Below are 14313 nucleotides of genomic sequence, written 5' to 3'. Positions count from 1 at the left end.
TATACAGCAATCACTGCTATGTAAATGCACTGATTCCTGTGTAAATTACACTGGCAGTGAAGGGGTTAACTAGTGGGTGTCAGTGTAGGGGTTAAGTCTTCCTAGGGGCGTGTTACTAACTGTTGGGGGCTGGGCTTTCATTTAGTGAAGACTGATCTCTGCTCCAATCACATGGAGCAGAGATCAGCGTCACTAGTTTCTAGGCAGAACGGGGAGATGCTGTTTACAACAGCATCTCTCCATTGAGCCTCCCCGTGTGACGATCGTGGGTATGCCCACGGGACCCGTGACCAGACTCACGGGGGTCCCGACCAGCTCGCGATGGCAGGGCAGCATTAAAGATTGGAGGTACCTGTACGCCAATATGCCTGCCCGTGCCATTCTGCCGACGTACATCGGCGTCCGCTGGTCGGGAACTGGTTAAGCTTGCTATATTCTTTAGAAAGTGAACATCGTGTTAGTATTTGCTTTTCCTGTTTCAGCTGTGGGAGTGGAGTCCTGGAATACACTGTGTGTGACAGTTGATTGGAGGAAAAGCACCCCCCCACATAGGCAGAAGAACAAAGATACTTGCAGAGCTGTGCTGTGAATAGACAAGCTCTCTGCTAATCTACTTATAGCACCCACCCCGACACAAATTTCCAGCTGCTTTTTTCTCCTGTGTCAGAGAACTTGCCAGATGTTATCACGCTGATAACAGAAAAAGGGAGCAGCAGAAAATCCCGGGACTTAGTGCTTTGGAGAGAGATAAGTAAACACTACAGATATATGTGCCCAGGTCAAATTTCATGAATGAGGTTTACATCCACTTTGAGCTTCAAAAGCAGTGGGTGGGGGTACTCGCATGTCATGATCACATTGCTTTGCAGGCAGCACTAATGGGCACTGATAGGCTGCACTGGTGGGCACTTATGAGGTGCATCAGTGCCGCCTCATCAGTGCCACCTCACCAGTGCCCATCAGTGTAGCCTATCAGTGCTGCCTCATCAGTGCCCATCAGCAAAGGAGAAAAATTACTTATTTGCAAAATTTTATAACAGAAACTCACGTTCTTATACATTTTTCATGGCTGGAAAATAAATATTTTCTCCTTGAGTGGACCATTGTGAATAACAGATAACCAATCCTCCATTGCAGCTGATCCCAGTTACTAAAGAAGGGAAGTTACTAGGAAAGCCAGCCTGATTAGACCTTTTTATAATTTAACCATTTAAGGACCTGATGGATTTGCCCCCTTAACCGGTTCCAGACCGCCGCATGTTGACAAAACGCCGCAATCTCTGTGAGTAAGATCATGGGTCCCGTGAACTTGATGTCCATGGGGATACCCGCGATCGTCTCACAGAGAGGAAGAACAGGGAAATCTTAATGTAAACAAGCATTTCCCCGTTCTGCCTAGTGACAGGACACTGATCACAGCTCCTTGTAATCAGGACTGGTGATCAGTGTCGTGTCACACGTAGCCCCCCCTCCACAGTTAGAATCACTCCCTAGGACACACTTAACCCCTGTAGCACCACCTGGTGTTAACCCCTTCACTGCCAGTCAAATTTACACAGTAATCAATGCAATTGTAATCGCACTGATCGCTTTATAAATGTGAATGGTCCCAAAAATGTGTCAAAATTGTCCACCAATATGTATGCTTCTGCATATTTTTGGTAAAAAAAATTGTCGCAATAAGTGTATATTGATTGGTATGGGCAAAAGTTATAGTGTCTACAAAATAGAGGATATATTTATGTCATTTTTATTATTATTTTTTTTTTTACTGGCAGTGACTGCGACATTGCAGCGGACAGATCGGACACCTTTGACACTTTTTTGGGCCCAGTGACATTTATACAGCGATCAGAGCTAAAAAAAATAGCCACTGATTACTGTATAAGTGTCACTGGCAGGGAAGGGGTTGACAATAGGGGGCGATCAAGGGGTTAAGTGTTCCCTAAAGGAGGTGTTTCTAACTGTGAGGGGAGTGTACTGACAGGGAGTAGAGGGATTGCTGTTCCTGTTCACTAGAAACAGCAGTTCTCTCTCTACTTCCCTGACAGAATGGGGATCTGTCTGTTTACATTGACAGATCCCCATTCTGGCTCTATGAGGAGCGATCGTCACTGGCGGACATCACGACCATGCGCATCGGCTCCAGCATCACAGCAGACTTACACCTATGGTGATTCATGCAAACGCACCTTTCTGCTGCACTATAATGGTGACGGCTGGTCGGGAAGGTCCAGCATATGAGGTGGGAGTTTTTTCTTATAGTCACCTTGGTGGTGGAACACAGCAATTTTCAGCACCACACCAGAAGCTTTTTGGAAGATAGACTTCTTTATAAACTTTTATGGATGAATTTAGTGATAACATATTTATTTATGTTCCTTTTTTTTGGCACTGATCTTTTACAATTGAGGTTACCCTATTTAAATCATGTTTTTTTAAATCTTTTATTCTGTTGTCAATATTTGTTGGGATTTTTCACAGGAATGATTGTTTTTGAATTGTGATTGCTGATTACTCTGAAATTTATCAACCTTGATTTTGGTGGTTCTCCAGTACATGATTTTTTTATATATCAAACTAAATCCTGCTCTGAATGGATGGAGACACCGATATCAAATACACAGTATTATCACACAGTGTCTGGAATGTAAAAGCTAATATTATCTCAGTCAGTCCTGTTATACTCACTGTAATTCCTCTATCCGGCTTGTTGTCAGAGCTTCCATCAGATCCCTGAAATGAGGACCCTCCAGATTGTTCCCAGACAGGTTCAGTGTCCTCAGTGTCTGGTTATTTCTTATTCCAAATGCCAGGTAGGGGCAGGAACCGTCTGTCAGGTGATTATCCTTCAACCTATAGAAGGGAAAAATGTTAGCAGAAGAAAATAAATTTCTCCCCCAGGAATGAATGTAACCTTCCTCTACACGAATGGAACTCATTTCTCTTCAGTGAAATTGTTTATATTAGAAACTGACAATAAATGACTTAAAGTGATTGTAAACATCAGATATGAAATATGAACAAAGCATATCCCCTCTTTACTGTGTACTTGTCTTAATTAAGAGCACTAAGTGTAATTTCTGTCTGCTGCTTTGTTCCTTTCCTAGCAGCAAGAAAATAATTCTGACAATTTTTTTTATATCAAAAGAAAAATGGCGACGGGCGGGACCTCCAGCTGACTGACATCATCAGCACACCTCTTCTTTTACCTTTTTTGCCATGCCTGCCCTGCGTCTGGCCTTGATCCTCCATGCTGTGGTCCTTGTCCCTTCAGCTCCCGGGGGAGATGTTTTTCCACTGCCCCTCACTGGGGGTCACTAGTTCTGGCTTCATACTTTTGTCCTATCATAACCTATACTCCAATACTGTTTATTTGTTGTTACAGACACCAGATATACACATCAACCCCTGATAATGTGCGGAAAGCTTGCGAAACACGCCGCGTTAGAGATGTATTATGTATATCTGTACTCCCAATACTTTGTGATGTTATGTCATTAAGGCTATGTTTAGAGGACCATGATGTTATGTTGCTGTACTTGTGTATTTGTCACCTATGTTTGTGCCTTGTACTGGACGAAAGTTATAACACTCCAATAAACTTTGTTACTTTTGTATACTCTTACATCTTATTTACCTGTGATCATCATGGACACTTCATCTAAAGTCCCCTAGGCAAATTTTTTGTTTCCGACTGACAGCATCAGGGGATGTGTCCCTTCCCTCCAATCAGCTCTCAGACTACTCTTTACTGAGCTGTGCAGAGTGTAAATTCAGTTCTCCGTCCCCATTTCTCAAAATGTTCAGACAAACTTTATAATTGAGCACAGATGCCCAGAAGAGTGGCTGCAGATAATCAGATACAACTTATGTAGAAGGATTTGTTTAATCCCTGAGTATCAGCTGATGCCCGTTACTTCACTAGGTATATGTGATCATTTACAACTACTATAAGCACTAATAGGAGAGAAACACATGGTAAAAAGATGTTCAGGGCAACCAGCTAGGAGACAGTCAAAATCCTCCAAAAGCAGTGCAAGTCAAACACTATAAACTAGTTCTTGGAGCACTCTCACACAAATCCTTAGTGCAAAGATAAACATAAGAGGAATAAATAACATTTGTAACAATAATACAAGACACTAACTCTATAACAGGGGTCGGCATACACTGGCACACATGCCAGACATGGCACGCAGCCGCATTTACATCCCATTCCCATGCATCAGCAAAGCCAGCCAGTAGCTGTGGCTGGCTAGCTGTGGCCAATTGTTCCTGGCCTCATTTACCTGCCCACCTCCATTCCTGCCCACCTCACTCTGCTTGCCTGTACTCAGCCGACACTGAAGCGACGTTGAACAGGGCTGGATCCCCACCCCATCCACAATGATTACAAATGTTGCTGTGCCCAGGTCGGTAAGCTCCTCCACCCGTTCTCGGACTGCACTTAGCCTCTTTACAGGACATTTAGAGAAGCTACTCATACTATGAGGACCCATTCACACTAGTGTGGTGACTGGCATTTTTCCATGCTGGATGACTGCCAGTCACTGCTAGGGCAGGTAGATTACAATTGTTTTCTATGTGCCCTGTTTACACTGCAACGCAAAGGTGTGGTGCAGTAAGCTGCTATAAAATGCAGCCATGCTAGTGGATGGCACTGCATATCACTGCACAGCAGACGCGAATGGTGCCTTTTTGTTTACTTCAAATAAAGTTGAGAAAAGAGAACTGTGTGATGTGCCGAAATGTGCATCACAACACTCCCTCTCTGCCGGCTTACTGCAGCTAAAATGGACATCTGTCATCCAGCGATGTCCACAACTCCCTTGGCCATCTGAGACTCTCCCCCTGATTGGCTAGACACAACAGCGGTGCAATTGGCTCCTGCAGCTGTCAATTAAAGTCAGTTAGCCAATCAGGAGAGAGAGGGGGTGGGCCGAATGACAGCTCCATGTCTAAATGGACACACAAAGCTGCAGCTCGGCTCGAGTGCCCCCATAGCAAACTGCTGGCTGTTGGGGCACTCGACAGGAGGGAGGAGCCAGGAGAGCCAAAGAGGGACCCGAGAAGAGGAGGATCTGGGCTGCTCTGTGCAAAACCACTGCACAGAGCAGGTAAGTATAACATTTTTTTTTTTTTAAATTGAGACTTTACAAACACTTTAAATCACAAAATAAAATGACAAAAATGTTCCTAATAATAATAATAAGAAAAAAAAGGCTGAAAAGGTATTCATTGCCCAAGGAGCTAGCAAGCAGAATTAAAGTAAAGTTTCCTAAGTGAGCCTAATCTCTCCTTATGTAGTTTGCCAGCATTTACTATGCTTTCCCTGCAGCAGCTTTCATTTTACTGACACAATGGGGGTTATTTACAAAAGGCAAATCCATTTTGCACTACAAGTGCACTGCAACTGCAGTTGCAGTAGATCTGAGGGGGACATGCAAGGAAAATAAAAAACAGCATTTTTGCTTGCACATGATTAGATGATAAAATCAGCAGAGCTTCCCCTAATTTCAGAGCTTCCCCTCAGATCTACAATGATCTAAAGCGACTGCACTTACAAGTGCACTTGCAGTGCACTTGTAGTGCAGAGTGGATTTCCCTTTAATAAATCAACCCCAATGCCTGCTTTGTGCCCCTTTTTATTATGAGGACATCTCCCCTGATGAAGTCATTCTGATGTAACGTGCAGTGCTGAGTGCTGGGTTGTTTGGTGTCTTAAGAGCAGATGATCTGTACCTCCCAGTGGACTGACATATATGGCACTTGTGGAGGTGTTGTTGGATCAGCCCAGTGTGGCCTTGGGAGTTACCTCACCCTCTGACTACCAAGGCCTTTTACTTTTTTTATTGTGAGTGTTTCTCAATAATATGTTAGCCATTTTTATGACACAGTGAGCACCATGTGGATTTCTTATACATTTTTCATGGCTGGAAAATAAATATTTTCTCCTTGAGTTGACCAAGGTCAATGCAAGATAACCAATCCTCCATTGCAGCTGATCCCAGCTACTAAAAGGGAAGCCAGCCTGATTAGACCTTTTTATACTGTAATTTAACCACTTAAGGACTGGAAGGATTTACTGACCAGCTTTAATTGCTGACCGGATTTAATGACCAGCCTATTTTTTGAAATACGGCACTGCATCGCTTTAACTGACAATTGCGCGGTCATGCGACATTGTACACAAACAAACTTAATGTCCTTTATTCCCCACAAATAGAGCTTTCTTTTGGTGGTATTTGATCACCTCTGCAGTTTTTATTTTTTGCACTATAAACAAAAAAAGAATTTTGAAAAAAAACAATATTTTTTACTTTTTGCTATTATAAATTAAAAAAAATAAAAATAAAACAAAAACAAATTTATTCATCAGTTTAGGCTAATATGTATTCTTCTACATATTTTTGGTAAAAAAAAATCACAATAAACGTATATTGATTGGTTTACGCAAAAGTTATAGTGACTAAAAAACAGGGGATATATTTATGGCATTTTTATTATCTTTTTTTTTTACTAGTAATGGCAGTGATCGGCGATTTTTCGTGGGACTTCGACATTGCGGTGGACAGATCGGACACCTTTAACACTTTTTTTTAGGACCAGTGACATTTATACAGTGATTATAGCTAAAAAATAGCCACTGATTACTGTATAAATGTCACTGATGGGGAAAGGGTTAACACTAGGGGGCGATCAAGGGGTTAAAGCATTTGTTAACTCCCCCCCCCCCGAAAAAATACTGATCCTGTTCCCTTAAAAGCCTGTTATACAGCACAGTGCTTGTGCTGTGTCATTTGGACCCCCCGTATCACCTGAAATACCTGGCTGATCCTGCTTAGCTATGCCCTCCTCTCTGCAAACAGACCAAGATATTCATGGCTGCTGAGCCCTGACATCATGGTCAGTTTGCGTGCCTCAACTATGAGAGACAAAATGTGGAAACAAATCCAGACAATCACATTGTCTGATTTTTGAAAGAATTTATTTGCAAATTATGGTGGAAAATAAGTATTTGGTTACCTACAAACAAGCAAGATTTCTGGCTCTCACAGACCTGTGAGAGCCAGAAACATGCTGTGCCGCGGCCGACAAACACTTATGGAGATTCACGCAGCCCTGCCAACCTGCCACAGTATAATGATGGTGGCTGGATTAATTTATTGATAAGATATTTATTTATGTTTCATTTTTTTTGGCACTGATCTTTCAAAATTGAAGATACCCTATTTAAATATCATGTTTTTTTTTACCTTGTATTCTATTGTCAATATTTGTTGGGATTTTTCACAGGAATGATTGTTTTTGATTGTAATTGCTGATTACTCTGAAATGTATCAAAATTGGTCTTGGTGGTTCTCCAGTACATGATTTTTTGTATATCAAACTAAATCCTGCTCCGAATGGATGGAGACACTGATATCAAATACACAGTATTATCACACAGTGTCTGGAATGTAAAAGTGAATATTACTGTCTCAGTCAGTCCTGTTATACTCACTGTAATTCCTCTATCCGGCTTGTTGTCAGAGCTTCCATCAGATCCCTGAAATGAGGACCCTCCAGATTGTTCACAGACAGGTCCAGTGTCCTCAATGTCTGATTATTTCTTATTCCAAATGCCAGGTGGGGGCAGGAACTGTCTGTCAGGTGAGTATTCTTCAACCTATAGAAGAGAAGAATGTTACCAGAAGAAAATTAATTTCTCCTCCGAGGATGAATGTAACTATTCTCTACATGAATGGAACTCTTTTCTCTTTATTGGAATCATTTATATTAGAAACTGACAAGAAATTATTTAATATTGTGGTTGTAAACCTCAGATATGAAACATTAACAAAGCATATGACCCTCTTTACTGTGTACTTGTCTTAAATAAGAGCACTGTCATTTCTGTCTTCTGCTTTGTTCCTTTTCTAGCAGCAAGAAACAATCTCTGACAATTTTTCACCAAGAGAAAAATGGTGATGGGGAGGGAGCTCCAGCTGACTGACAGCATCAGGGGATGTGCCCCTTCCCTCCAATCAGCTCTCAGACTACTCTTTACTGAGCTGTGCAGAGTGTAACTTCAGTTCTCTGTCTCCACTTCTCGAAATGTTCAGACAAGCTTTATAATGGAGCATGGACGCAGAGAAGAGAGGGCTGCAGATAATCAGATACAACTTATGTAGGAGAATTTGTTTAATCCTTGAGTATCAGCTGATGCCCGTTACTTCACTGGGTATATGTGATAATTTACAACCACTATAAACACTAATAGGAGAGCAACACATGGTAAAAAGATGTTCGGGGCAGCCAGCTAGGAGACAGCCTAAATCCTCCAAAAGCAGCAAAAGTCAATCACTATAAATTACTGCTGGAGCACTCCCACACAAATCCTTAGTGCAAAGATAAACATAAGAGGAATAAATTACATTTGTGAAAATAATACAAGACACTAACTCTATAACAGGGGTTCGCAACACGGGGCACACGTGCCAGATATGGCACGCAGCCATATTTACAATGGCATGCCTGTGACATCCCTCTCCCATGCATCAGCAAAGCCAGCTAGTAGTTGTGGCAGGCTAGCTGTGGCTGACTGTTCCTGACCTCGTTTACCTGCCCACCTCCATTCCTGCCCACCTCTCTCTGCTTGCCTGTACTTAGCCGACACTGAAGCGGTGTTGATCAGGGCTGGATCCCCACCCCATCCACAATGATTAGAAATGCTGCTGTGCCCGGATCGGTAAGCTCCTCCTCCCATTCTCGGACTGCACTTAGCCTATTTACAGGACATGTATAAAAGCTACTCATACTATGAGGACTCATTCACGCTAGTGTGGTGACTGGCATTTTTCCACACAAGAAGACTTCCAGTCACTGCTAGGGCAGGTAGATTACAATTGTTTTCTATGTGCCCTGTTTACACTGCAAAGCAAAGGTGCAGTGCAGTAAGCTGCTATAAAATGCAGCCATGCTACATTTTATCAGTGCACTGGATGGCACTGCATATCACTGCACAGCAGCCACGAATAGTGCCATTTTGTTAACTTAAAATAAAGTTGAGAAAAGAGAACCGTGTAATGTGCTGAAATGTGCATCACAACACTTCCTCACTGCCAGCTTACTGCCAGCTAAAATGGACATCTGCCCGCACACTAACCTGCTCTGGTTTTGTGTGTGGGCATTGTGAACAAGCCCTTACTACTCCATCCCACCACCCAAGCTTTTCACTCTCTTATCCCTACCTGATTTCACATTTTTTTTCTCTAATTTACATTTTATCACCCACATCACACAGACCAGCTGCACTTACATGGGTCACATTTATCAGGCGGTACTGACTACTGATCACAAGTGGGATCATTTTTTGTGGATGCAAAGCATAGTGGCAGCAGCATACTCCCATATGGCTGCCTTTGCAGCTTCAGGGGTAGTAAAACCTGGGTCCAATCACCTTCTTTTTTATCACCCCTTCACCCCAACTGAAAGTTTAAATGGGGTCTCAGGGCTCATTCACACAATGAGGTGGGGGCAGTAAAAGCAGGCAGTTGTGTTGCAGTTTACTGTCCCCAGTCACCCACCTGAACAAGGAGATGGGGCTTCTCAGGGCTGTACACATGGTAAAAATAAAATGGCATTTCACCACAAATGTGGCTGCGCCCCAATTTGTGCAATTTGTGACTTGCAACCACATGCAATTCACATGGTTGCAGTGCAGTGGGCCAGCATTTTCAAAGTTAAAACAGGCAACGAGGAGGTGAAATATCATCCCTCACCACCTGTCAAACACCAGCAATGATAGCCATACATCTGAACTAGTCTTCCAGCCCCCTTCCTCACTCAGAGCCTCCCTAGAGCCTTTTAGGTTCATGTACCTTCAGGGCACAGCTCCTCCTCCTCATCCCACAGGCACAGTTGCCAATCAGTCCTCCTCAAACTGACAGGGCTCCAGCAGCATTTATTTTCCTTCCAGTGACACCACAGCCCATGTCACAAACATTATTCCACTGTTGTTTGCCATTGCCCTGGGCACAAATGACCTTGGCCAGGCACTGGGTGTAGGAATTGGGGTGATGTGAGGTGCAATGATGCAGGAATTGGGGTGATCTGAGGTGTGATGGTGCAGGAATTGGGGCAGATCTAAGATGTGAAGGTGCAAGATTGGGGTTATCTGAGTTCTGATGATGTAGGAATTGGGATGATCTCAGGTGTGAAGGTGCAGGAATTGGGGTGATCTGAGGTTTGAAGGTGGAAGATTCAGGTGATCTGAGGTGTGAAGGTGCAGGAAATTGAGTTTATTTGAGATCTGAGGTTGCTGAAATTGGGTTTGATCTGAGGTTCAATGGTGCAAGAATTGGGGCTGATTTGAGATGTGAAGGTGCAGGAATTGGAACTGATCTGAGGTTTGATGGTGCAGGATTGGGGTGATCTGAGGTGGTAAGGTGTAGGAATTGGGGTGCTCTGAGGTATGAAGGTGCAGGAATTATGGTGATCTGAGGTGTGAAGGTGCAAGAATTGGGGTGTTCTGAGGTATGAAGGTGCAGGAATTGGGGTGATCTGAGGTGTGAAGGTGCAGGAATTAGGCTGATCTGAAGTTACAAAGCTCAATATTAATTTCTTACTATTATTGTAACTTGTTTACAGCATTTCCTTTATTCAAAGAGTGTGAAGTTTTTTATGTAGCTGGCACGCTAAATTTTATTGAAAACAATTTACGGTACACTGTGCTCAAAAGGTTGCCTACCCCAGGGGCGGATCCATGGGGAGCAAGGGGCCAATTGCCCCCCCTGAGAAATTAGTTGCGGGTGAGTGTCTGGGCGGCTCGGTGGGTGGGCAGCTCGGCAGACGGGTGATGCTGATTCTGCATTATGGTATATATATATATATATATAACAATGTAATAATAGAAATAATGCGCTTAAATCATCCTGACACTATAACAACCATGGTGCCAGGATGATTGAAGCGCCAACACCAGCCATTTCCCTGATAAATTGCTTGCAAAAAAACATTTTCTGGCAGTGCCCCTCCCGAGACTAGACTCTGGATCTGCCCCTGGCCTACCCCTGCTCTATATTGTCAGCTATATGTTGCTTGTCAGCTGTGTTGCTTCAATGTTGCTAATGTAGTGCAAGCACGTGTGTGCCTGATTTTAAGTTCAATAAGAGCAGAGCAAGGAAGGGAAGCATTAATCAACTTTACACAAAAAGACTGGGTCCTGGCCGCTGACACCCAACCTGCAAAATACTCTAATAGCACCTACTTCCCTGCTTTTTTTTCCCTCAACCCCTTCGCAGCCCACTTTCTTCTAATGTACAAACCCTCCCTCCTCCCCAGAGAGACAGAGCAGCAGTTGTGTTTGAATATAGTGCATGGGGGTCCCCTTTAGTCTGCCTGTAAATTGTGGCATCTCTACCGTGTATAGAACCTGCAGCAAAATTGACACTTATAAAGCCAAAAGAATGACATTTTCCAATCAAGCTTGCTTTATTTAAAAAATCGATGGCTTGGGAAACCAGTCTGTATGAGGCCACAATTTAGTGCACTTGGAACAAGATTAGAGATTTTTTTGATAAGTTCTGGTGTCTCTTTCACAGACTTTGGTTATAAGTAACAGGTGCAGAAAAATTGGGCTTTGGGTGTTGGTGGTTCATTCATAAGATAACTCTACAGAGATACTCTTGGTGAAAGCAAGAATTGGTCTTGCTTTCAAAAATTGCAATGATATGCTCTTGTCAAACAGGTGTGGAAAGCTTGGTCCTTGGGTGTTAATAGTGCCCATGAACCCTTCACTAGGCATGTGCATTTCATTTCGTTCCAAATCGAAAGTCTGACAAATTTTTCATTATTCGGAAATTTGTATACATCCAAATTACAAAGGTAACAAATTTAAACGAATCCGAAATAACGATTCAAATCGTAAAAAAAATTGAATTTGAATTTCGGAAAGTGGGTTTATATATATATATATATGTGTATATATATATATATATATATATATATATATATATATATATATATATATATATATATATATATTTTACGAAATTATAATTTCATATAGAATGAAATCACATTAGAATAGAATAGAAAATAATAGAACAAAAAGGCAGGTATCATGGAGTAGAGAGCATTCACCCTATTCCATTGTATTGTGGAGCTGCTATCTTCTGGCCCACTTTCCACAAGTCAGCTATTTGGGTCTTTTTTTAGTACATGTGCAGCAAAGCGCACTATTGCAATTTGCAAACTTTGCCTCAAGCACATCAAGCGTGGCAAAAACACCAGCCATTAGGGAACCACATGCTTGACAAGACATTTAACCTCCCACCACTCAGTCCTTTGGCAAGAGCACCTGAAAGCCACACAAAAGGGGGGCAATTATGCTCCTCCTCATTCATCGCCTTTCCGGTGCACACCCGCTATACCTCATGACTGCTCAATGCCCTTTTTGGGGCTGTGCCTCACCCTCACTTTCCTCCTCTGCTCTATCCAGCACCCAAGTTGAGTCAGTGACCTCATCATTATTATCCCCTCCATTCTCATTATCACTGGAGACAACTTGGCAATACGCTGTGGCTGGGGGAACATGACTGTCAATGTGTCGTTTACCAGTGTTCTCCCCTCTCTGTAGGGTCATGTTCCTACCTTCCCCAACCTCAGAACTAACATCTGAATCAAGTAATGGCTGTGCTACGTCAAGGAGCAAGTGCCTGACATTGTGTTTAAATAACTTAGCTGACTCCACAATGCCTGATGCTGCTCACTGCCCTTTTTGGGGCTGTGCCTCACCCTCACTTTCCTCCTCTGCTCTATCCAGCACCCAAGTTGAGTCAGTGACCTCATCATTATTATCCCCTCCATTCTCATTATCACTGGAGACAACTTGGCAATAAGCTGTGGCTGGGGGAACATGACTGTCAATTTGTTGTTTACCAGTGTTCTCCCCTCTCTGTAGGCTCATGTTCCTACCTTCCTCAACCTCAGAACTAACATCTGAATCAAGTAATGGCTGTGCAACGTCAAGGAGCAAGTGCCTGACACTGTGTTTAAATAACTCAGCTGACTCCACGATGCCTCATGCTGGGGCTATGGCAGGAGTAGCTGTAGACTAGGAGGCAAAATAAACTGCTCTGACAGCTGCGGTGGACTGCATACTAGTCTCTGCTTGGGTGACGGAGGATGAGGATGGTTTAGTAAGCCAGTCCACCACCTCCTCTGCATACTGTGGCTGGATAGCACGGGCAACATCACTAAACAGAGGAAATTATTCCCTGCCTGAAGACAGACCACGTTCACCTTTGCCTGTGAACACATATGCTGCTGGCCCCCTCACAGTGCCATGGAAATGTTTGCCTCTCCTTGTCTCATAGACATGTTGAGGGGGGGCGCTTATTAACAAACTGTAATAAAAATGTGGCAATGTGTAGGTGGATGCACTTTAATCAATGAAAAGTGGTGTTTGGTGCACTTTAACTTGAGTATTTACCACACACTCCATTGACACACTACAAAATACTGTAGTGAAACTGTACTGACGCACTGAAATATACTGCATTAAACAAGCCATAAAGCACAGAAATGTACTGCATTAAACGTGCAGTAATTCACTAATATACACTGCGTTAAATGTGCAGTAACGCACTGAAATATACTGCAGGAAATCTGCCCTGACAAATTAAACTGTCAAAATAAAAATGAGTAGCCAAACTATACTCACAATGAACTATCATTAGAGTCACACTAAACTGATGCTAAAGTAAAAATGAATGGTCAAAATACACTCACGCTGCACTATTACTAGATTCACACTAAACTGATATTCTACATGGACAATATAATCACAATAGCACACTAATGGCGCTTACACACGATTGGAAATTCGGCCAGCAAAAACCGATGAGAGCTTTTGATCAGAAAATGCGAACGTGTGTATGAATGCTCAGAAACAATTCGACGTATGCTAAACTTAATTTTCTTGGCTCATCAAAGTGTTTTATGTCATTGCGTTCTTGACGGTTGAAAGTTCAGCGAACTTTTGTGTGACCGTGTGTATGCAAGCCAACTTGAGCAGAATTCCGTCAGAAAAACCTTCCAAGATTTTTCAAAATCCGCTCGTATGTACGCGGCATAACTTGCTAGTAGCACTGAACAGAGCCCTGTTCTATCTCTCTCAATGCCAATATCACACTGCAAATGGCCACTATGGGAAGAATATTTTTATAGTGTGGGTTGGGACTAAGAGCAATGAGCCATGATTGGATAGGATGGGAGTCATCATTACTTCTCAGGTCATGGCTCTGACAGAGCTCTGTGCTCTGA

The 14313-nt window shown here is 42.8% G+C and overlaps 1 protein-coding gene across 1 annotated transcript in view; it reads right to left on the bottom strand.

Annotated features, from left to right (window-relative positions):
- LOC143942696 (NACHT, LRR and PYD domains-containing protein 12-like) overlaps positions 1-14313 on the bottom strand; it is a 155630-nt gene that overhangs the window by 100601 nt on the left and 40716 nt on the right. Inside the window, exons 12-13 of the mRNA XM_077464075.1 lie at positions 7508-7672; positions 2692-2856 (exon numbers count right to left, since the gene is read on the bottom strand). Of these exons, the coding sequence (XP_077320201.1) occupies positions 2692-2856; positions 7508-7672 (330 nt within the window). The remainder of the gene's footprint in view (positions 1-2691; positions 2857-7507; positions 7673-14313) is intronic.

This window comes from Lithobates pipiens, unplaced genomic scaffold (genome assembly GCF_037356315.1).
Source record: "Lithobates pipiens isolate NorthernLeopardFrog02 unplaced genomic scaffold, aLitPip1_a1.2 Scaffold_30, whole genome shotgun sequence".
In the NCBI taxonomy this organism is placed as follows: domain Eukaryota; kingdom Metazoa; phylum Chordata; class Amphibia; order Anura; family Ranidae; genus Lithobates; species Lithobates pipiens.
This window is presented reverse-complemented; position numbering and strand designations above follow the sequence as displayed.